Raw genomic sequence first — 26,140 nt, 5'->3', positions numbered from 1 at the left:
GATATAGTGCTGTATTTATTTTCTCGATCGATCTGTCCATCTGTCTGTCTATCAATGGGAGTCAAAAATTGACAACAATCGGGTTTGTAACTACCTTTCGTAATCACAAGAAGTAGATACATATTTCATGTATCTTCTACCCTGAAGATGAGAGTGACGTTAGTTCTCGAAAGCTTGGAATCTTTTCCACAACTCACCTGGTCGATAGGCCGAGAGAATCTTTTCATCGTTTGTTCAAGACTAACTTCCTTGTTACAAGTTCGTTAGAAATGTATAAGCAATAAATAGGAAGGGTGTTCCAATGAACTGATGAGTATCCATGAGGCATATCGCTGTTACGTAGTAAATTCAGCTCCAACATTTATGTTTTATGTTTCTTTCTAAACATTACTAAAAATGAAAAAAAATGGAAATATTAATTTCTCTATGAATATCAAAAGTTAAAAAAGGGAACAGCAACTAAAAGATCACAATGTTTTTGATTTTAGTCAACCTTGATACGATTTGTTACAAGCTGTGACTTAATAATTGTAGAACTCCACTATGTGAAAGTACTGAAAGCTTGAGAGCTTAAGGTTGAGAAACATAATTATTTGTTGCATGATTATAAAAAAAAATATTTTGTAGCACAAGACGTAAGACTTTTGTGCCAAATAGTTTTTTATTGCCTAACATTGCCTAACAAGGATGTATCCAATGTTGGATCACTGACACTACAGTCTAAACTAAAGCCTTGCCAAATAAATCTGTGAAGGGTCTTGCTATAAAGGAAATATATCCTTGAACAAATCATACAATCCCATGGCAAATTTACCGCGAATTTTTGTGTGTAGAGGTGCGTGTCCTCAAAACCGGAACTCCTTCGTTCCAGCAAATGACTTACTGCTTCCTAACGACCTTCTGCAGGAAGCCAAGCCACTCCTCAATTTCCAACAACAACACGCGTTCATCTAACTCTGTTGCACCGGAGCAATCACTCGATTTTCCTCGAGTTTGTCGTTCGGACGGGCAAGGCCAACTCGGAAATAAATGTACATCATGTCTGCCACACGCTTCGGCAGGTGGAGCTAGTTTACAGTACTAACATCAACGATTAACGAGGATAGATGTGGTAGAAACATGGAAATAGTGCTGTATTACAAGCCTTACAATATCTGCCGACCAATTGCTCCAATCCGAAAGGCAACTTTCTACTTGCAGCCAGTAGCGACTTCACGGGCTCACCCAAATAAACCCAAAATTATTATTATTATACTTATTCATTAAACACCACCTCCATCAAAACACCAAATGTTTCCACGACACCTCACCTGCCATTCTCTTCGCTTCACCACCACAATCAGTAATAATACGGATACAGTGGAGGGAAAGAAAGTCTCTGAAGTACGAAGCAGGGCAATGTGGACTTGTTATTTTTAAAAATATTTATTATTCTCTTCATTTCGCTTGAATTTGTTGGTTCCGTCTGTTGGTCATTAGAAATAAACAACGGCTAGATAGATTACGTACAACTGATTTTCTGCAGCATGTGGTAGTCGGATCGCCTTCTTCATTTGGTGTACGCAAATGTTACTATTCTCCTTATTCACTATTATCAGCGGAGCGAGGGAGGAAGGTTTTACTAAATATTTTGCAAATCGACAATAATATTGATATTGTAGATCGATATTTCTATGTTTTGTGTCAGGTTATCGAATGCTGAATTATCTATACCCAACAACACCGCTCTTCTCGTGATCGGCAGAAAATTTACCGAGATATTTCAAATTGTAAAACATTCATACTTTTAAAGTGAAAGGTTGGGTTGCCATATACATTTAGAGGTAGCCTAGGTGTTGCTCAATATCGTTCTGTAGTTAAAATTAATAGTTAAAAACTATAAAATTATAATTATTACTCGATTGTTACTTCGCAACCCTCTCTACCTTTCGGTATAGTTAACTTTTTTGTGTTTAATATGACTAGAAACATGGTTTCAATTGGCAATATTATTGTACAATTAAAAGTTGTAGTACATCCAAAATGACATTAGTACTTCCAGAGTCACCGTGTTTTGATTTTTTGATCGTATGGTTAACGGAAACATGTTAAAGTGTAGTTGAGCTTGCCTACATTTGAAGTATTTCAAGCTGACAATCCGAAATCATAGAAATCAGATGTCACGCTATTGCCCACCACTGCAATACATTTGGATAACTTAACTTCATCAGAAAAGGTTTCGATAAGAGAAAGTATAGCTACGTCAAATTGATAAGTTTTGAAATGTTAGCTTAGCTCGAAAAGAACTTGTTACACTTTTGTGCACTTGACCTTACTTGTCTCTCAAACACCGATACTTGATTCTCCTTGGGAGTTGGAGTGGAGGTGACCATCTGGCCATAAACGAAGGGTCTAGGATTGAAACTGAAGGGTTATCGTCAATCTTTACAAAGAAACTGAAACAAACACCTTCTATGACTGTCACTTGGAGCACCCATGGTGTACAAAAATAAAACGTTACGGGCGCAGTTTCACTGAAATTGAAAGTAGGTCGGCCGCTGTTTGAAATGATTGTGAAATGAATCGCCTCAACCGTTTTCGTATTCTAAACTGACATCTTTTGCATCTTCTTTAAGTACTGAATCTCTAAAACAGCTAATTTTTTAGAATGAGAAAATGACTACGTTATAAAATACAATAACAATGCTTTAATAATGAAAATTCAGTACATTCAACTGTGGAATAATGAATGCCCGGGAAAATGCTCTACTTTATATGTAATATTGCAATAGTTTATTAGTCTTTAATAATAATATTAATGTGCATTTACCTCTTACCAAAAAGTGAATGGATTTTCTCACAAATTAATTTCCTATTTACCTGCCTCCAATCAGGAGTTTATTCAGAATTTTCCATCTGGGGGATTTTCCATCATATTTAAGAGGGTAAGGGTAAATTTAAAGCCAAGATGACCATAAATTTGGCCTTCTTGATAAAAAAATTTAGGGTTGTGTAGAGGGAATTTTGGGAAGGTGTCAGTGGTGTGAGTGTGTGAATAAATCACAGACTCCAACAATGGAAGGTCCACACCAAAGCAAACATTTATTAATATTATATAAATTTAGAAATTATTATTATAGAAAAATCATATTTCTTACATACAATGACTACTTAAGTAGGTCGCTCTCTCTACCCACTGTAGTCTTTCTTAATAGTAGATCCAGTGTGCACATGAGAGGACAAAACAACACCTGAGTCGCGCTCCTTTAACACCTGGAAATATGAGTCTACCTAATCCTTCCTCGTCTTTCTTTCGAAAGTTCATCGCTATATTAGAACTGGAGCTTGAGTCCACTCTACAAAATACCAACTGTCTCTCACCACTTTTCTGGAGGGTGGAGCTCATGAAAGGAAGTAAACGATGTACTTCACTCTTAATTGCCGTGACGACCCACATCTGTTACAGATGGATCGACAACCTTCACATTCAAACTGCAAACAGATCAGTGTTTCAATAGTTTACTATTTCAGCTGTCTTTAACAAATTGTCTTGCTGCAACTCAAGAGAAACCTCCGTTATTGTCGCTGATCCTCTTACGATAATAGTCTATAGATTTCTGCTTTTATTTCTTTCATTTTTATTTGTAACCACTTGGTGAAATCGGATTAAATATCAATGCGTCAATGATTTGGTCCGTTATGAAGGACTTGAAGGTTGATGTCGCCAAGGGCTACCCCCCTCACTGGTCAATCTTTCTAAGCATGTAACTGTTTTCATTATCAACGCACTTGATCTTCTGCCAGTACAGCCAGAAGACAAAATGGAGGAACTACATATTATACATTGTATCTGTTCCTGTTCCTTTTCTTCCTACAATTCAGTGGCGGCGATTAGGTGGGCGAGGAGGGCAGTTGCTCCCCACTTTTTGCCACTTTTCCCCCCACTATGCTAAACCTTATCTACAAGAGAAAATAAACTGTCTTTGCCCCACCAGTTTTGGAACTCAATCGCCGCCACTGCTACCATTAGTTTACTTTAGCCCAAGTAAACACGTAGCCATGAATATATCAACCATACCAACACTTCTAATGCTTAAGAAGACCTTCATTCGTTCAAAAACAAATTCATCGCAGAATTTTGACTGCACTGATAAATTCATTCAAGTTAATCCAGGCAGGAGTAAGTTTTTAGGGCGGCCGGACAGTCCAATACTATGTTGGAGATTCTCTATTGGGAACTATCCCGAATAAGCACATGCATTATTTAAAAATATATGTATTCCACTTGATACATGGTCGACTATTATCCTCATTAATAAACTATATACAAATGTATATTATAATTCATAAACACTGCTCAAAATTTGTTAAGTCTTGATTGGTTTAAACATATTCAAATTAATATGAAGAAAGTATATGTGAACAAAAAGTATCAATTATCAATTAATTTGAATTACATATGTAGCTATCTTAAAACATTGAAAAAAATATTAGTAATGTAATTTTAGTATATGAACAAATTAAATACATTCATTAAATTTTGGAATAAGCATGACCGAGTAAAAGCTAATGAGGAGTGTAGGAATGTATTAGTTAGTACCTTTTACAAATAAATAGAGGAGAAATCATTGATCATTCATCGTCCAGGAAAAATTGACGGCCCAAAACCTCTCTGGGAAAAAAATATTCAAAATTTTATGGGGTTTTCAGTGTCTGCCCCTTCGTAGTTACAGCCTGAACCTAAGCGTGCGCATAGTGTGTGCCATGGGTGTCAGGGCAATTCCGAATGTGTCCTCAAAAAATAGAAAATGTACAAACTAAAACAATGAAAACAATATCAGTGTTATAAAGAGGTAAGGATGCTTCGCTCTATCCCTCTCCCAAAGCAATGTGATATTGTTTACTGCAGTCATTAGTAATCACGCAGTAAAGAAGATGTTTTTCTCTTGATCACAGGCTCAATTGCTAATGCAATCTTCAAATTACAAGGCTTATTTGTTTATTTACATTTATGCATAACAAGAATATTGCAGTAACAATCGAAAGCGCAGCCTCAAGAAATAGAGATGCAATCCAATTTATGTGCAATTTATAAATAGTGGTTTAATAAGACCTATTAACAACTACGGAAAGTTCTTTTTGTCGAGTAAGAAGAACAAATGACAATTTGTCTTACAGTGGTCCTAAAGTAACAACAAATACTTGAAGACTATAATGTTAACATTTCATATTCATATTTTAATAGTTTCTGTAAAAAAATAACATGAAGTTACAACAATTCGGTAATAAATTGTCCAGATAAGCAAGAGCCTGAATTTGAATTATCTTGTATATGTTTACTCTTAATGCTAATAAGAAGCATATAAGTAGGATATAAGCTAAGTGAAAGTTTAGTTTTCAATATAAGTGCTCTGATTTCTGAATTTCAACATTTATTTGAGATATATCGAATTTACACTATACTTAAATGCATACATCAACTTCGCATATGTTTGAATCAAGTTTGATTTTGATTTCTTTGTCCTCACATTTTAAATAGTAAATAACAACCTGTAGAAGACAGTCTTCCTTTGAATGTAGGCAGTAACATAAATTTTTGGCATATTAGGCCTACACTACGCACACTTTTACAAAATCTTGAAATGTGTGATGAAATTTACCCCGTCACTTGCAGTCTAAAATGGAAAATAGTTTTCAAGCACTTTGCATTAGAACTAGTGTACGTTTGGAGTTGTATTCTAATTATTTGGGTGGATTAGAATAAATAATGTTTCACAAAGAAGTCCATCAAGATGATAAGGAATGGGGAGAAGACTAGTCCGACAAGAACAAATGCATATGAACTGTTATAATTTACTTCTTTGTTCTGATATATAATTAAACACTTTATGTGTGTAGATTAAGTAATTGCATGTTTGTATATGTATCACAACGAAAAGTTCAAAATTAGATTTTTCTGATATATAATTAAACACTTTATGTGTGTAGATTAAGTAATTACATGTTTGTATATGTATCACAACGAAAAGTTCAAAATTTGATTTAAAGACATCCTTATTTTTAAGGGAAAGTATCACAGAATTTTAGTTTTCCAATATGCTCATCCTAACGTAACGTAATAGCGAAATTTAGTTGAACTGAGCATGCATTGCACAGCTGCAAATGGACGGTAAAACCTATTAGAAATTGTGTGGGGAGAAATGCATATGTGTAATTCTGCATGGTAAAAATGTTCCTTGTTCGCTAACAGGGTCATCTTTACACTTCCTTAAACTTTCTTCTCTATTTCTTTTCTGCAGCTGCTGGTTTCCAGTGATACCCAACTAAACCTATATACCACAGGAGTCGATGGAAAGTTGTTTGGCATGGTGGAGGCTGCCAAATGACAACCATTAAAAAGGGGGAAAAGTTCCTACTTTACTGCGGAACCGTTAAATTCACGGATGCGAGCGAATGCGTTGTCGCATGTGCATGCAAAACAAACCGTTCAAAAGGTTGGCGGCGGAAATGGCAATGCATAAGACCCAGCCCATAGCACACGGGTTTATTTACAAGCCAGAGCATTCACACTGACTGTCTGGTGACCTCGAATTTCATCCTGCACTGAAGGGAACTATTGTTTCTCAAGAGCAGATGCCAATATAGGTAATGGAATTGCCTTGGGCGCCTTCTAATAGTCAGTCCTGTATTTTGCCCTCTTTTCCTGTATTGGGGGCGTGGGGGGGGGGGGGGGCGAAGGCTAGATCGTAAAATCCTACGCGGCATTACACTCACTAATATTTTGCCACAGGAAGTAAAGAAACTCGTGAAGTCGCTAGTTTTCTCGCACTCAAGGCTGAACTAGCAAGACGTCTACAGCGGATACAAAATGCATTTATGCGCTTTTTTTTATAATATCAAATATTTTCACCACGTTGCCCCGCCTTTAAAGTGCAAACTAGTATTACCAGCACTCTTTCACTCTATTGTATATTCAGTGTTTTTGTTATGAGTGTGTTTATGTGTTTTACGTATATATATATTTTTTACTTTTCGTACAGCATGTGTGTGTGTTTTTTTTGTGTGATTTTTTAATTTTTATTTCATATTTTTAATTTTCGTTTAAATGTCTTCAGTTCTGAGATATATGCATATATCAAACTCTTATGCACTATAATCAATTTGTATAATCTAAAGCAGAGATGGCTAAATGGAAGAAAAGGCTTGTGCATTAACTTCGCCATCCAAAACAATACATAAATAAATTAATTAATTAAAAAAAAAAGGTGGGTTTGACCCTCGCACCACTGTATATAAGTTCACTAATCGCGCCTTGTACTCGCCCATAAATTACACTGTGCGAAAGGGAGTTGGTACTTTCTTCCGTCCGCCACTGTTTTCCATTTACATCTTATCATTTATGTGCGAAATTTTCCCCTTAACTTTCAATGCATTTTTTTTCTAGATAACCTCGCTCATTGTGAACCTTTATACGTGAAGGAATTTCGCACAAAAGAAGGAAAGAAGAAAGTTCTTCTGCAGTGCTGGACCCTGTTACCTCGGACAACTTAAAACTGCGAGTTTTTTATGTACTTTTTTTGTTACATCTGCGTAATACCAACCAATCCAGTGTGAAAGCTGTATTTACGCTTGTATTACAGAGGCAAGAACCATCCTCTCGATTCAGAGGTGAATGTGCTTCCTGTTGATTATGGCTCAAGGAGTGCCTATTGTGTGTGCAAAATTTAACTTCGTATCTGGCCCGTAGCTAGAATTGATCTCCAGGGGGGGCTCACGGGTTATCAGTTATTATCTAACGAAGTTCATATTTTTAAAAAAGTTTAACAGTATTAAATGAAGGTGAATTATGTGTGTGGAAAGTTCATTAAATTGATATACAAATTAGAAACATCACACAAATATTACATTTCTTTTCTATATCTTCTAAAACATCCCTTGAAGTATTAATTGATTGTTGCTGACTTACTTCACACTCCATACTACTTTTGATGATTCAGATATTTATATCATACAAGAAAAATGCAAAATATTGAATCATAGTGCCTACCGTGCATTCCACCCCCCGGCTGAAGCAAGCAATAAAACTCCCCTTCGTTTCCAAAACTTTAGGAGCTTTGACGCAGGTATGAAAGGAATGTGGATGATGCCGCCAAAGTCACAGATTTCTGTCTAAGCAGGAGGCCGCAACAGGGGCAGTCAAGGTACAGATAAATAAGCTCCCCTAGGATGATGAACGAATGTAATAGCTGCTGTTCATGTTCTGTGAATTTATCCTTCACCAAGTTGTGAGGAAAATAATATCTGCTGTCTACAATTTCCCTCTTCACTGCAAACAAATTATACAAAATAGTTTTACCTAATGTCAAAGGGGCTCAGCCGCCTGGCCCCTGCCTGGTCACGGGCCTGATTTGTATCACTGCAACTCCTTCAAGTATCCATGCTAGTATCAGCATGGAAGCGCATCAAAAGTAACTCACGCAATTATTCTGACTAGCTGATTTGCTATTTCATGCAATTCGTAATTGCATTGAAACCGTAACTAAAAATTGGACATTTTAATGACGAACAAGCGAAAAATCCTTCGTTAATTATAAACCTTCAACTTAACCTTCAATCCTATATTTATAAGCAATAATTACGAATTCTCATTTGAAATAATCAACTGTGGGTCAGAAACCCATGAGAAATAGTGATGTTTAGAAAAAAAATATGGTGCATGGTTCGTACGGCTCATTTCAACACATAAAATAAATGTTTGGATCTCTTTTATTATAATATGAATCTGTAGAAGAAATTTAATTTATCATATTTTCACTTGGATTCACAAAGGATCGCAACTCTACAGTATATTTTACTCCCATTTTTCTTTTTCATAAAACATTTATGCAGGGTGAGTTACTAATTTAGTGTGTTTCTGATAATAAAATGTGCTCTTATAAGCAACTTTGTATTGTAAGGATTACTAAACTGCTACGAAATCATTTATGTCGTATAGCGTCATTTGAATCTTACCAGTACATCGTTAGTTGTTGTACGAGACAGTGAAAGTTAACACAATCATTAGATAGGTTTCAAATTGATCGCATTCAGTGATCTTGTTACTTGATCATGATTTTGTACGTATCTATATTTTAATGGAAATGTGACTACTGTAGATTCCGGTTATTGTGTACATGTTTGGATACATGTATTACTTCGTGTATTTTAGCATGATCCTGAACATGCCAGTGGGGTTTGCAACCCAGAAGTGGATAAGAGTAAAAATAAAGGATGCATGTAAGGCTACCTACCACCTATGCATTAGACAGTGCCATAGAGAGTGTGTGTGTGTGTACTGAGGCAACGTCTCGGTAGGGTATCTGATTGCAAAGGGCGAGACCCGCATAGATTTCTTGAATGGGTGATCTCAGAAAGGATTTTGTTGCATAGGCGACTCGGTGAGACGGACAGGAGAGAGTCTTGCGTGTTCCATGACTTTGATCATGGCCGAGATCGAGGTTACGCAATACAGAGGCTAACTCGGGATTTGAATCAAGTTACCATAATCCAGGCAATCAACATACGCACAACACACCGATTCAAGGATACCCGTTGCGACGAAAAAGGTTAAAATAACAAAGGACTCTGAAGAATTAAGATGTTGTTACTTTGGCAAAGCATATGAAACTTAAAGCCATGTGCTAATATATTCCTTCCCATTGTGGTTATTTTACCTCACTTTTCTACCTGTCGATCGCAACGATGAGGATGATTGAACACATGGTGGGACAACTCAAGATTCGAACTCAGGTCCTCTGACATTGTAGTGCGTGCCACTCCTCCATAGAAGCTTTCAACTGTTATTGTCAGCATTGCGCAACAAGTGCTACAATAATATAGAAATGAAACAAGAAACACACGTGAATCCCTGAATGTGCCAAATTTATTGTGTATTTCGGGTTACCTATCCGCCAGGCTGATTCGAAGTTCGCGCAAAGTTTATTCACCAATGTCGTTTTAATATGAAATCCAATCAAGTTTTGATCGTGACTTTATGACTTCGATTGTCTTTCATCCTCAGTCTTTCAAATGAGACCCCCTCCCTAATTCATATATTGCTCACTGGTTCATTTATGGACTTTTGCCTCCCCCCTCTATCAACCAAAGTTGACAATTAAAATTAACAGAGGGAAGTAAATGTTAACGAGAAATTCAAATAAAATTAGCTTATTGAAATCTACTAAAATCTTCGCCTTTCTGCGAATTCACTCTTTAAATAATTATAACTATTTTTTTTAATGCCAATTTCTCACACTGTATACTATACAGACTTTCTGATTTAGTCAGACAGAACACAAAATATGCCAGTTCACACAAATATGTTGACTCCACACACATAGAGTACACGTATGGTGCATCAAATTACACACAGAAATGCATCAAAGGGTACTATTATCAGCTGCTGCTCCGTGTGTTGCATTAAAATACATCATTTGAGAAGATCAGACACGTTTATTTCAACAAAACGAAAATTACACGTTTAACTGCCTCAATTAATGCACTTTCATATGATGCATTTCGAGTTCTGCGTGTGGTATATAGTACATTGACATAGGGCGAAACCAGGCACGTAGTCACTGGGAGGGCTAAGGGGGCTGAAACCCCCCACACAAATATCTCATTTAAATAGTATATAGTGGTAATTAACTTGACATCCTTAGCATGAATAAGCATTAGATCGAAAAACGTTTAGTGTATAACAGAGGAACCAGGTTATAATATTTTTATATTCCACCATTTAATCCAAAGAATAAATGGATCCACAGCTCTCAAGATGTATAGTTTTTATGAGAGGTCACAAAATATAAACTTTATGAGTAAAATTTGGCCCTAATTTTGAAAGCCTTTTCTTTAACGGAATGTGTAGAAGTTAATAACAAAATACAATAACTATGAATTTCAGTACACTAACTGTACAAAATGTAAGAAAAATAATGGACAACAGTGTTGGATATTCACTCATAGGATCAGTGACGGATTAAGGTGGATGCTATTGATGCTGCAGCATTAGGCCCATTCCTGAAATAGGCCCAGATGAAAACAGACGAGAATTTTCCGAAAGCTGATCATTTTTCTTTTGCTATATTAAGCTGAAAATAAATCTTAGAATGAAATTTCGAGCCCCAATTTCGGACACCTAGACACAGCGTTACTTATTATACAGTTACTATTATTCTTTGCGCTGTGACGTAACTATAACGTCGTTGTGTTTATTGTTAACAGAAGAATTCAAGCATCAGGCACAATTTCGTCTCAATCCGACCCTGCATAGGGTGGATCGAGTAGCAGCATAGCCTCTCCATTTATATAATAATAATAATAATTTTAATAATAACAATAAATTTGGAATTAAAATTGGTTTATTTTTAATAACTTATAATAGTTATTATTGTAAATGACAACTATAAAAAAAGGTAAAGTGCTCCCCTGTGCATAGCACCACGCCATGAAGGCGTATGGGGGTGTGGGGGTAACGCCCCACACTTTCTTGATCCGGTCGTGAGTGGGGGCGATGTGATCAGCATCACGCCCCTGACCGCCTTTACCCCCCAGGGTTCCCCCCAGGCACCCATGTTATTCGACGCTGGGTGTGCGCCGGGTCCGCTTCCAACGTTAGAAAAGTTCCCGGATTTGAACCGGCCGGGGATCGAACCCGGGACCTTTAGCATGGTAAACCGTGGTAATAATAATAATTATTGTCATTATTACGTATTTCTACTAATCAAGTTTTATCAAATATTTCTGGCGACGTCTGTGCTGATAAGGGATGAGCCCCCTCGAAATAAAATCCTGGCTACGGGCCTGGACAAAACAACATGTATTACATGGTCAAAGGAAAAAATGCATTATAATCTTAAATTTGCAACATAAAGATAGTCATAATTACCTAAATGAATGAATTAATTAAGGACATTCTCCAACAAACCTCTAAATAATGAAAGCCCAAGCAGCTGGCGATCCGTTGGATAAGAATGAGACATGGGTGTTAACTTAAACTTCGTACTCCACAAGAAAGGCTTAATTAGGAGGACATTTATGTATGATTGCTTCTGCTGTATGTCCACTTATACTCGTGAACTTCGAATTAACGGGAACAGTTGACGTCTTGGAAAAGTTTGTTGTAAAGTCAATTTAAAAAATCGGCTATTCGCGACTGGACTTACAGTTTAAAGTGGAATCTGGACCACTAAATGGGCATCGAAATTGATTTCTTCCGTAGAGCATATCATATACAGGCGGAACTTTGAGGGTAGCAAGAGTTATTGGAAAATGAGAAAATGAAAACATGAAAAGTATCGTGTTTCTGTAGTATGTGGTAAATGATTGATTGATAAATTTTTATATTTTGGGCAGATCAGAAAAAGGCTATTTTTGCCCGTCGCACAATACGGGGATAAGTCCCTTAACTAAAACAAATTTGAGAAAATAAAATATGCCCATTAAAATCCCCTCACTCAATTTTTAAAACTTATTCATTCATTCAAGACTTAACAAGAACTAAAAACTATAGCCTACTGTTTCGAGGATAAAATCTCTTTACCCATTAAAAGCTGAGGCTGTAAAGGACCACTCAGCACACAAGGGAAAGCACAGGACAGCATAACTCCAAGGAGTTCTGGCCTGCAAGAAGCAGTTACGGGTGTACTTCGGGGGAGTGAGGTTTCCTACCAGAAGGTCACCGCTATTAAGTTGTAAATGAAAGTTAGAATGTCTTATTTTTTAAGAATCATAACTAACTACGTCGCGTCTTTGGCCTCTCTTGTGAGCATACAAGCAAGAGGACATGTCATGTTCTTCAAACAGAAAGTAAACTTAAAAAATAATAAAACCACTTCCTGTTTCATAAACACTAAAATAAAGAGAAAGAGAGAGACACACAAGAGGAAAAAGAAAGAGAAACGAGAGAAGAAACAAGAGAAAAGAGAGAGAAAGAAAAAGAAGAGAAAGAGAGAGAGAGAGAAACAAAGAAAGCCGAGAGAGACAAGAGAGAGAAACAAGAGAAAGAAGAGATAGAAACAAGAGAAAGAAGAGATAGAAACAAGAGAAAGAAGAGATAGAAACAAGAGAAAGAAGAGATAGAAACAAGAGAAAGAAGTGATAGAAACAAGAGAAAGAAGAGATAGAAACAAGAGAAAGAAGAGATAGAAACAAGAGAGAGAGAAAAGCCATAGAGAAAACAAGAGAAAAGAGAGAGAAAAGCATCAGAAAGAAGAGAGAGAAAAGCGATAGAGAAAAAAGAGAAAAGAGAGAAAAGCATGAGAAAGAAGAGAGAGAAACAACAGATAGAAGAGAGAGAAACAAGAGAGAGAAGAGAGAGAGAAACAAGAGAAAAGAGAGAGAGAATAGAGAGATAGAGAGAGACAGGCGGACACACAGAAAGAGACAAACAAACAGACTCAGAGAGGAGGAGGAAAAATATCGATTAAGATGTACATTTTTGATCTTCGCGGCTTTACGCCTCTCTCGTGAACGATTCCCACGCTAGAGGTCGTTAAACTAATAAAATTCATGATGGCCCTGTGAGATTCTCAGAAAATCAACTTTACAGCTAGATTGGCAAATAAAGCTATTTAACAGTAGGAGAAAAACGCAATGTGAATTGACAAAGATAATGCATTTTAAAGACAGATGCAAAGAGCTATAAAGAAGACCAATACTGTATTTGTAGGACTACCCAATACTAAGAAAACGTTGTTTCGCAAAAATGCTAAAACCGTTTTTTTGAAACATTTTGAAAACATGAAAATTAATGAATGTCTTTAAAACCTTTCTGCCCTCACCCTACTAAAATTTCATAACGATCGGATAACCCGTTTTTGATTTATAGAATTTCAAAGAGAACGACCGTTTGCAAAACTAAAAAGAAACGGCCCTTTTTTTTTGTTTTCACGACGATAAAAAATAGAAGGCATACTCGAAGAGAAAATTGCTTAGCATAGATTAACGCAGAATTCAATAAGCTAAATTTTGATGTAACTCGTTTTAATGTAGGTTTACTGCTTAATTTTTAATTGGAGTCCAAACTCGAGTTTCTATAATTTTTAATCCGATAGTAAGTCTCTATCTCGTCTCGATGACATCCCTATATTGTTCCGTCTCTTTCATACGTAACAGGTCCGTCGCGTGGATTGGGCGAGTTGCCTCACACTCAGGCACGAATTCACGGGGAGGGTGATGGGGCGATCGCCCCTTCCAACTGCAACGTTTTTGGATATATTATTATGCATAATATTTTTGAAGACTCAAATTCTCTTTTATCACCAAAGTTAATAGGTTCGAGAATATTTTTAAAGTTTGATTTAAGTCCGAAGACCTCTTGTGAGAATAGTATAGTTTTTTTGTTGTTGTTGTTCTTCGTTTATTCACTTTACTGATCATTCATTTTGCCGTGGCATTGGGAGGAAATATGATAACGACAGTGTGCGAAGTAACGGGAGGGATGCCGGGGATTTTCCCCCCTCCCCCAAACAAGCAATTTATTTTCCCCGGACAAAAATATTTTCATCCCAGCCAGGGTCGTTTTTATCCCCTCAAAGAAAATGGAATTGAAAGCATAATTCTTAGTTATGTAACAAACATAATTTTTTTAAAAAAATATTAGTGTCCATTAATGGTACAGTCATCAAAGGTTTCCCTGAAGAAAACTATGCAGTCTTGTGGATTAAAGAAGGACATCATTCTGAAACTGATCAACCTCACCGAGCCGAGACAACAGCAGGCAGTTTTCCACTTGTAGGTGGGTTAGTTGGACGTTAACTTTGAACTTGGCAATATAAATGTTGTCAAGTTTTCGGTGTTGGCTCTTTTTATGTATGAGTTTGGGTTTCTTAGAATGTAAATATAGTGTTTCTAAATTATGTGTAAATATTACCACAAGATTTAATGAAATAGTTTAGAACCGCATCATGGGCGGAGTTTGAGCTTTTGCTTTGGGGGGGGAGGCAGACTCTGGGAGAAGCATATGATGTACCTGTGGGTTATTGAATATCGCCTAGCTTATAAGGGGTCCGGAGGCCTTCCCCCGGAAATTAAAAAAAAACAACTTAAAAACACTGGGTTTTAAGTTTAATTTCCTTGTTTAAGTAAACAAATATTAATTAGTTTATTGGTTGTCAGTTTTAAAAGAAGCAAAACAGTACGATTACTGCATTTTGCATTTAATTTTTTTTTATTGATACAATACTCGTATTACTTTAAAAAGTTACGGTACGAAAGTAAGCTTTAGAAATTTTAGAAAAATTAAATTGAAAAGTTCTTTTGATGCCTCAGCAGTAACGGTTGACTCAACACAAAGTCATTTTACGTTTTTCTTTCTTCAAACTGTACACATCAATCAAATCGTCTAACACCTGCTATTGCGGCGCAATTACTGCACATGCCATCATGCCAAACTTCAAGATTTGCAGTATGGCTTCATAACAAAAAATGTAGTAACTGAACTTAATCATGTGTTATTTTTTAGTCTTCTTTAAGTTCGGAGGGCCAGGCCTCACCTGGCCCTCCAGAACTCCGCCTATGCCCAAAATGCACCTTCCAAAATTAAACCACAAATACTCCACTGAGTAGGCAACCTCCCCCCCACCCACCCGCCCAAAGCAAAGAGCTTAATTCGCACAATGGATAACGACATACAATAAGAACCATCTATGGCCCTGCCCCTGAACCCCTATTTTTGCAAAACAATACTCTAAACTCTAGAACATGGAAGTCAGCTTCGTTCCTTTTTACAGTGCGATATAGAACGATGCTGGTTACACAAAACAGTGCAAGTGTAGGTTGGAAATGATTCTCGGTGAGGTAAGATTCCCGACTGAAATTCCCCCCAAACTGTAACTTCTGGATCCGCCACTGTTAACACTCAAGAAGAAACTTCAAAAATCATAATTATAATAACAATAAAACTTCAATATTATAACGTCATTGCTTTGACCGACGTGACAGTCCAAACGTCCTTCGCCCTCAGCGGCAACACGTGGAACTTTTTTTTTCCCTCCCTGCTTGGAAAGGAAAGCGTTGACAATGGAATTTCCTCCTCCGAAAGGAAAGCTGCACAGAAATACTTTTTGCCTCTGTCCGTTCGACACTCTCTTGAAAGACAGTTACAATGACAGCAATTTAACGTAATAATAAAAGTGGCCCTTTTTCTTTTCGGTAGCCTGTTAGAACCAAACCTCGCGGTGTGATTCGACTGAATTTTTTTTATTGAAGCCGCAGCGTAAAAGCAAGCTACCGTGAAGATACCGTCTTATGAATGGGACATGTTGTTTGTGAAGAAAAAAATATCATATTAGTTTCGTCATTTTGAATTTTTAGATGGGAGAAAAAGAAAAGGGACAGTTAGAAATTAGAAGCTTGAATTGTGCAAGGAGAACTGTCGACAGTCAATCTAGAGCTACCGTTTTAGAGCCACTCAATCTTGTCACGGATGTTGCATTTTACTCTTTTTTTTATGGTAAAATGTCTTTGAAATGGCACATGTTTGGCTTAAACCAATTTCTGGAGTTTTAGCCTCAACACGTAGCTTTTCTGTTTAATAATCGTATTATTATTTTAGAAAGTTATCAAGTGTGATACACGTTTGGTAAATTTCTACAAGCATAAATTATTGTCTCGCCCCAAATCCATGGGTCTTGCATGGCAACGTGTTAAGGCTTAAATTTCAACAATTGGATTAAGCGAAACGTGTATCATTTAAAAGATATCCTACCAAAAAAAGAAAATGTAGCATGTGACAAGCTACAAGAGTGGTTCTGTTTCATTTTTCAGGCAGAAAATCTTTTTCTTTCCATGTCTTTAGTTCTGTTCTTTTGATCATTGACGCGGAAGTCAATGCTATTTATTTCCAGATTTCAATAGCTATGACGTTGGGTGCTTTCATTTGATTTGATTAGAATGTGGAAGACAAAATCCTACATCACTTAATCTCAACACATTCAAAGTTGCATTAGAATATAAATAAAACGGTCGGTATTGCTGCAACAATTATTTTCCGTCGTCTTCTTCTTCTAGGAGAACCAAACCCAACAATCCTAACCTAATTACCACAGATTATTACCACCCCAAAGAGCTAGCAGCCAATGGCAATGCTTAAAACAGTTGTAGCAGCAATCACTACCAAATAAAATATAGCTTTGGAACAATGCACAGATTAACGCGCGTTCCTTTTCTCCACTAGTTAAAAGAAGGCAATGCCCCGGTACTTCCTTCATCGCCAATTGATGTCCGTTTCGTCGGTATTCCTGGCTTGCTAACGGTTTTCCTTTCGAAATCGAACTTTTACCTTCATCGAGCACGCACGGATTATTAGTAAACAAACAATACACACGGAACTCTGTCCGCGAAACCGAATACACATGCATCCACACTACCATCAACATCATTTACAAATTGTTACAAATTGTACTCACCGCATACATGTTGCTCCTTCGCGTTATAGGTTTTGTCTGCCGGGTTCTCGCCGAAGCTAACCTACTTCGAGTTATACACACACACACTTTCACTCGTTGCCTACCGACAGACACCTTCGTATAAGCAGGATTTTTACCATAGGAGAGCCTGTCCTGGATTGGTGCCGGAAGGTTATGCCGTGTTTCGCCAACGAAATGTTTATCCCGTTACGTTTCGCGAACGCAGCTACTCGTCCGATAGGCTTGCACAGCCTGCCTGACACTTCGGACATGAAAAGAACCGAGAGTTGTCGGATACCTGGAAAGCCAGGAAGTTCTGTTAAGCGTAACAGGGGAAGGGAAGGAGGGGGCAGAAGTAAATATGAAGTCAAGGCAGCACTTCGCGACAAGGGTGAAATATCTAGGTGGGCGTCGTTCTTGCCGGATATTAATATTCCAGGTTAATGAGAGGCAACCAAAATGATTATCCACACTCACGTTCATGGCAGCACTTGCCTTTTCATTACATCCCATGACGTACGATCATTTTCCTGAAGGTTGTTAGTGATGGCATTATACTATTACGCAACCTTCATCGGACTATGTCCAGCCTTCATTGTCTGAAAATATCTTCCGACTTGCTTCTTTAAGGAGATGAGGTATAGCTTCACATTAGGAGCAATTCTGTCAATATGCTTGCCAACCCTGACGTACGTAAAGGGGAGATGATGGGGCTACAGCCCCTCCATAAATTTTGAGAAAATAAAAATTTTCAAATCAATCCATTAAAGAACTCGAGACAAACAAAGGGATAAATGCAAACCCACATTATTTTTTGTTAAAAAAATGAATTTTTCTCTCTTTGACCTACTTTATCAACGATGAATAAATAGGGCAATTATGATAGGTATATTTTAGTGTGTAACAAGTCATCCCTAAGAACACAGCTTTGTAATATCCACCTTTACATATTGATCCCCCTCCGAAGGAAAATCCTGCGTACGCTAATGCATGCGAGTATTAGTAAATGAGCAACAGGCAAGTTCTAGTTGATGGATTTCTCCTTAATATTAATGAATAAAGCTTATTAAAAATATTAATGAATGTGATTCGACCCCCGTACATTTCTTACGGAGAGTGCAACCATTCGTTCTTCATCCTCAAATTTACACTGATCCGATAAATGTTTTGGCATTTTTCATAACAGCTAGATCTTCTTCAACCTTTCTTCTTTTCATGTGCTCTGTGCAGTACTACAATGCCTATAAAAAGCAACTTTCATAAGTTCCAAATAAAAATTCTAGCTTCCGCTGTGCCTAGGCTGTGAGGAATGAGAATAAAATGTTGTCGAACTTCTTCATTGCCAATGTGTGTCACTATACTACGATTATTATCTGGTTGATTTAAGTTATTTATCTTTCTTGTATGTACCATCATGCTAACGCGACAGGGAGACGAGGACAATGACAGGCAGGTGAAAGTGGTGAGGAATCGGAAGGAAGTGCGCATGGAATTCGATAAAGGTTACATCTCATACATTCACTTGGAATAATTATTGAGAAAAACTAAAAACCTTCAATCAGGTTTGTTGGCAATGGGATTTGAGCCTGCACATCCCGAATACGAGTCCATCACCTTATCCACTCACCTAATTCGGCATCTTCGCCACCATTGATCTTATACCGCTTTGAATATTCAATGTTCACAAACTCGATCGTACAAAACAGCAAGCGTAAAAATCAAATGCTAATTCATAAATTCGTTGTGTGTCCTGGGCAACGGTCCTGTGTCATGATAATCCAAGGAGTGGTAATGGGATTCACCGCTTCTTCATGACCTCTATTCTTCACCTGCCGATCCTCTTCGTACTTTCCTCTTCCTTCATCTTCACTATTCTCTTTTGAGTTCAAATCCCTTCCTCAGCATTGCTTTTCTTTGTGAGTATGCTTTCATTAATTTCATCATGTCATCCCTCATCATCTCTTCGCGATTAGCCAAAAGTGTCAGAAAAGCAAAGTAAAATAAACCAAATGAATCGCTCTATCAATCATCCTCATATTGTCATACGACAGCGTACGGAGGGCGAATTTGGGTTTTCAACCCTTACGAAATAATACCATCGAAATAATAATACTGACAAAAACTAGTTTCTTGTTTCCAGGGCTATGTATTCAAATAAAAATCAGTTATTACATATTCATCATGATCTGAACCAGGAATTTTTCCAGTCCTTTCCCTGTTTCTGCGTGGCTCTGAGGTCCAACCAGCCTCGTATGAATGGGTACCTGGGAGCAACCATAGAAGGGGGGAGGGGTAAAGGCGGCCGGGCATGATGCTGGTCACATCATGCCATATGGCCGAAATCAAGAATATGTGGAGCTCTATACCTCCACATCACCCCATATGACTTCATGGCACATGAATTCAAGGGGTTCCGGGTTCGATTCCCCGATTGCGAGAGTGGTTTGTATCCAAATTTAAACTGTAGCTCCAATTCTCATTAGCCTATTTTAGCATTAAGTGCTCTTAAAACTTTTCTGGACTTTGCAAATGTAAAACACTATCCCTGTTGCTTTTCCTCGGTACGCCACTGTAGTTAACTTGCCAATGTTCATTCTAATACCACTTTATGCTTTTGTAGGCTAATAGGGACAGAACATATACATTCATGTAGGATTCAAACCACCGTAAAATGTGTCTACACAGGGATCGAACCCAGAAACCTATGCTTACAAGGCAACAGTGCATCCACAACTCCATAGGGGATGCTCACACTGTAGCTGTATCAAAGCAGACTGCTTTTCACAGCAGCCACGAGAAATGTTATTTCCATTGAAGCATTGCTTTGGAAGTCACGCTGAAGAACATTAGGTAACAGGATGTGTGCGAGCGAGTGTGTGTAATCTTTGCGTAAATCATTGGAGGGAAAAAAATCCTTTTGTTTACACCCAGAGAAAATCTCACGACGTTTACTCAAACTAATTAATTTCGTGAAAACTCCATATCGATGAGTGCGGAGTGTTTCCCAAGCAATTAAAGAACTCTCGAGTAAACAGGAAGCCTTCACCGAACAATTACACTTGATGATTAGGTCAAGACTCACAGACCAATGGTGGTTGCTCACTGCCAAACTTTTCCAATGGAGGCGCTGGGGTAGTTGTGATAGAAGAAAACTTTCTTTCTCGTTTGTTTGCCATGTGTTTCACATTGAAAAGCAAGTTAGTGTGCTATGGAAGTGCAATTTGCACCCATCGTACAAAGATAGCATTTCGAAATAATAATAATAATGATAATAATATTGAAGAATTTAGCCCTTCAGTTTTTGACTTCTGAAATATATGAAATCGTAAATTCCTTTGTAACAATTTTTCGCACAAATGGCACATGCTATATGTATTTTAGACAAATACAAATTTTAGACTATCAACCTTTCCAACCTAAACTTCATTTCGCTAAAACAGAACACATAATTGTTATATTGTGATAAGCGCGCCTTAAGATGTCTGACGTATAAATTTGACAAGTACTTGATCAATTTTCTGGAGTTTCAATAGCCCATTAGTTATGTTTTTATTTGTAAGTAAATGTGGATTAGATCACTGTTATGTTGACCCGCTATCCCTTCTAGATGTGATCCTTATTTCGGTCAATTATGATCAAATTTCGGGGAGAGGGGGCGGTTAACAATTTTATATTTAACTTTTTTTCACACTAGATTTTTGGCATAGTTCCTTTTACTTTGAATTTATTTCCAGGGTTAAATGTAGAGATAGGGTCCAAATCGATACACCAGTGCCTTGGAACTAGTAAGAAGAGAAAATACAATTATATTATTAATTATATAGCTTGTGAAATTTTACAAGATGAAATGATTGTGTCCATTTCAAATTTAATATAATCAATCCCATACTACATCATGCCTGATTATTACTATTTTTATAAGAATTGGAGTACCGTTCATATAGTAAATGGGGGAATGGGAACGCCAACCACCCCTGCTATAGGAAAATTTGTGCAAAGTATCCAAATAAAGTAAGTTGTACCTTCTACAATGTCAATAGATATGTGAACTGTAAGATTAAAGATTTACTTTTTTCAACTTCCAAGCACCTTGTTAAATAGCATACATTTATTTCTCTAATGTATTTTCCAGTCACACTCGTGTTCTGTTAACAGATCGTCATCCAGTGCCGCGAGGCCATTTCCATTGCTCAAGTAGGCAGTAGAGCTCGCGAGCGAGTCAAAAAAGAAGACGAAGGGAGAGGGAGGCACTCGACTGTACACGGTCGTGTAACCGTCCTCTTTGGACAGGAGTCTGGTGCGGGACACAAACCCCAACTAAATGCTACGACCTTTAAACTCCTAACTACCTATGTGCATTATTAGTCCTAAGCAGAATTGTATATTAGGAATTACTATATTAGGAGGGCAGGTTTAGAGCTCTTAGAATTTAGTTTAGGTGTTTATTGCAAGTTGGGTGCGCCCCGCACCATACCTTTGGGCAGCGACTTGACTAGTTCACCGTTTACACCAGGAGCCCGGACTCCCGAGCCGTTTCCACGAGGAGAGTACAGTAGTTCGCTTTACCTAAAAAAGGCCGAATTACACGGAACTGGTTTTCCTACTGGAATGCCCTTGTTGGCGCTTGACTTAGCTACTACCAGGCTAGAAATGATGGCCGCCAGGCTTGCTGCCACACTGGTTTGGGAGGATAGACTATAATTTGCTTCTCTGCTCGATGCTGGAGTAACAACCAATCAGAGCGAACGATTCTTCATGTGAAGATAATCTGTGAGTTTGGTAAGGGCTGTGTGATTATTTTTGTTCGTTATTCAATGAAGGAAAAATAGAAGAAATAAGATGCATTCTTGTTGATTAATATTTAGGATTTTTTTCAATAAGATTTGTACATGAGAGATGTGATTAGTCGATAATGAAGATCTTTGTTATTACCAGTGTATTAAGTTCTTGATATATTTAGGTGAACAACGATTTTTTTTTAATGAACGAATCCTGCAAATCTTATGTATAAATACATACCCGAATTCACTAAAAAAACATGTTATGTATAGCTTCATTAGCATTTCTTCTTTGGAGCCAATTTCTAGCCCGTACTTTTATTTTTCTTTTATTTATGGCAATTGTAAGGAAAATAGTAGCAGTAGCTATTATTCTACAACGTTCTTCCTCAAGTCGCTCGTCCATCTTTTCAACTTGTCTACTCTGCGCAATGCTTTGTGTGAACAAAAGTCTATTAACAAGTACCGTACCAAGTATCGTGTGAGGCGCAAACTTGCAGATGAGATTGTACCAAGTCAAAGCAGCAAAAACAGCAGGAAATCTAGCCTTGTATAATTCAACCTTTACTCGCTCCAGTTACTCAACCAACGTAAACCGACCTTATGAAGTCGTCTGCTAGTCATCTACATGGAGCATACAATTACCTGATGATAAATTGTGTATATTAGACATATGCGACAGCTAAATAGTAACAAAGTGGCATGTCCCTGAAGATGTTCTAAAACTTTCTCCGATATCATCGCCCCGCGATTATTGCATTCCGAATTTCACATGCTAAATCATTGTCAATGTAGTTCGCACCTCTATTTGCATACACATGTTCACACAATCACTCACGTGCAGTGATTTGCAATCCATGACGTGCACGTTTTCAGGAAAAAAGCTGCACAATAAAGCAAACAAACGAACAACAGCTTCTTTCAATAGGTTAATCCCTAAAATAGTTTTATCATATCAACTACGCACAAGGCTGCAGTACGAGTGCAAAGTGATTGAATGAAGTGCAGTTCGATTGAAACTGATGTCCGAATTATTCCGAATATGCTTACTTATTCTTAATAAGAGAGGAGGAGATTGTTGTCTGGGAGGAATTAACAATAGTCACATGAAAGATAATAAATGGAATGAGATGGAATCTTCAAAGGGCAGAATATAATGAGATACATAGAAGCACAGCGAATAAGACAGGATAGCAGTGAACCGAATTCCCTAAAGAATATTAAGTATTAAAGAAGTCCGAAGAGACGTATTGATGGTGACGTTGAAGATTATGATTAAAGATTTAGACTAGATTAGGATATATGCTGATACATTGCCTCTGATCTTCCAAATATTGCCAATACTGTACCAAATTCTAACTTCAAAAAGGTGCACATTCACAACTTACGATCCAAGTGACATAAAGTTCTGTGTACAAGTGCTGCAAGGTTCATCCCGATGTAAGGAACACACACACACACACACTCACTCACTCACTCACCATCTCTCTCTCTCTCTCCCTCTCTCTTCCCCCTCTCTCTCCATATATATATGTCACACACGCTTTATCTAAAGTAATTTCATATGTTACATAAATACCAGAAATAGACCAAAAACAAATAAATTCTATTATAGACTCTTTGCATATTTATCTATTCATTACGTATTTTGTAAATGAAAATCTGGAGTGTTAAGTATGAAAAACTGAATTTCTCCTTGCTTAATATTTTAATGGCGTAATGCAAATACTTATTACAATTCCGAGGATATTTCATTCTCCTGAACATAGTATGAAACCGAGAAAAACGCAGTTGAAAGTCCGTCTATTATATTGTGGCTTATGGGTTACCCAGATGTTTCAGCGTGTCTCTGGCTATCAGCATCTGAAGGAACTTTGTTCACTACTGTACATGAACTGGAGACTGTGCAGCAACTGAATACAATGTTAACTCAATTTTGAACGGAGTGTAGGTTATCAACTTTTACTTCCGAGCAGCTTATACTGTATATTATATGAAGGATGGAGGAAATATTATATTTATATGTATATAGTGTGACAGTGATGGGAAATAAGTATAAAACTTACACACACACGCACTTGACTGTAGTGCCACAGAAACAGAATACATTCACATAATACTGTATTTAATTGTTTGTGCATTTATATAGCACTTTACCTCTTGGAAAAGGAAGAAGCCAAGAAGGAAAGAAAAGGAAACTTTTCCTTTTGCCCGTTTTTCATTGTGTTCTTCGACTCTTTACCTTTCACGTTGCTACCCTCGTCAATTGCGTCACTCCGCAGGTTTCCCAGCCGTATTCAGTCACCGTTGCTAGTGAGTTCGTGATGTCCAAAGTTGAATACAAAGGCAAGGAGGAACTGGATAGGAAGATAAGAAGATTTGTCGTCAAAAGGATTTTCTTTCTTTTTTTTGGGTCGGTGGGGGTGGGAGGTTGTTTATGATGCTGCCTTGTTAGACTCTTCAACGAAATTCTAGGTGTCGCCTGTTGGTGGCACGTGCGGCGGCATTGGACAAAATAAGTTTCTAGGAAGTCATTATTTTTGTGTCACCAAAAAACTGTCGTAGGCAGGAATCAAGTTTAATCTCTCTAATGTTTTAGTTACGTCAGCATTTCAAAATAATTGGCGCTTCATGCACGTAAGGCTACTTAATTGTCGAATAATTGGAAACCAATAGTTTACATAACGTCCAGCGATAGACTTGGAGCAGTATCTTGGAGACTAGGTAAATGTAATAAGTAACAAATCGTGTTCTGAATTCACGTGTCTCTAATGCTGATACACTTAAAAAATAATAATACGTAATAATATTATACGAGGGCTATTTTATTTTCAACATCCGATAAACCACTAGATGGAAACCAAGTGCGATACGGAAACGGAAATACTGCAGCGCTGTTCCGTTCACCACACACACCACTATGTAAGCCATCCATCTATAGGTATTCTCAGTTCTTACGGCGGGCGCTCTAGAAGATTGCAAGGGAAGTGAGGAGCGGGGAGCGGGGAAGCGACCAACCTGTACAACGAGGTTCACGTAGTTCTTATTTCCGCCACGTCGTATCTCTCGGCGGCACCACTGTTGTTTCGTTGATTTGCGGTGAATGAGCGAGGTCAAAGCAAACTATTGTAGGTGGCAGCACCCCTGCTGTGTACCCACGCTTTGATGGACAATTGTTCTCCCATTTAAATATATGGGGAATTTGATGCTGAACGTACTGCTATTACATTAAATTGCAAGTTTAATATCATCTTAACCTCAGAAATTATGTCGGAACATGATAGATGAAAAATCAGTACTGTGAAACTAAGAATTTTAATAAGACGATCGTCAACAACAGAAAAGCTATGGAAACTTAAAAAAGCCTTAAAATTTGTACAGCACCTGTTTACGTCACTTGCAATTTTCACAATGTAAGTGCTATTTTCTTGTAAATCTGGTAAAGAATAATCCATAATAATTCCACGCGACTATGCTTCTATTTTTATAGTTGTTATTAATAACTGACTCTTTTTTTCTTTACGTAATATCATTCATTTCCTCATGGCTAGTAAATCCGGTTCTCTGTTTTATACATACACATTTATCGAGAAGAATAGTTATTTCAAAAAAGAATATTACGTTTCATATCTCGCAACCTCTACTGCTTTCTTATTTACAGGAATTATAATTTTAAAATTGTTGTAACCAAAGAAAAAAAGGACGAAAATACGAGATGAAAATGTCTGCTTAATACAAAGAAAACATACGTTAATATTAAATTAACAGATAGGGCATAGTGTCATAGTATATTATAATAAATATATAATGCGCTTACGCACTTAATACATTTTTCTTTATAATTTAGAGACTTTTTCCGAACCGTACTTCCCCCCTTGAATTAAACATACTCGCAACAAGAAAAAAACATAAAGCGTAGTGTAAAAATCAATTTTT

At 37.3% G+C, this 26,140-nt stretch overlaps 1 protein-coding gene across 1 annotated transcript in view; it reads right to left on the bottom strand.

Moving 5' to 3' along the window:
- Window positions 1–17,690, bottom strand: part of LOC145991623 (protein spaetzle 5-like) — a 154,738-nt gene extending 137,048 nt beyond the window's left edge. Inside the window, exon 1 of the mRNA XM_083127688.1 lies at window positions 17,427–17,690. Within this exon, the coding sequence (XP_082983814.1) occupies window positions 17,427–17,435 (9 nt within the window). The 5' untranslated portion in view covers window positions 17,436–17,690. The remainder of the gene's footprint in view (window positions 1–17,426) is intronic.
- Between the last annotated feature and the right edge of the window lie 8,450 nt (window positions 17,691–26,140).

The sequence above is a fragment of the Lepisma saccharinum genome, chromosome 1 (genome assembly GCF_977018435.1).
Source record: "Lepisma saccharinum chromosome 1, izLepSacc3.1, whole genome shotgun sequence".
NCBI lineage: Eukaryota > Metazoa > Arthropoda > Insecta > Zygentoma > Lepismatidae > Lepisma > Lepisma saccharinum.
The sequence above is the reverse complement of the archived record's forward strand: the minus strand, read 5'-3'. Positions and strand labels throughout refer to the sequence as shown.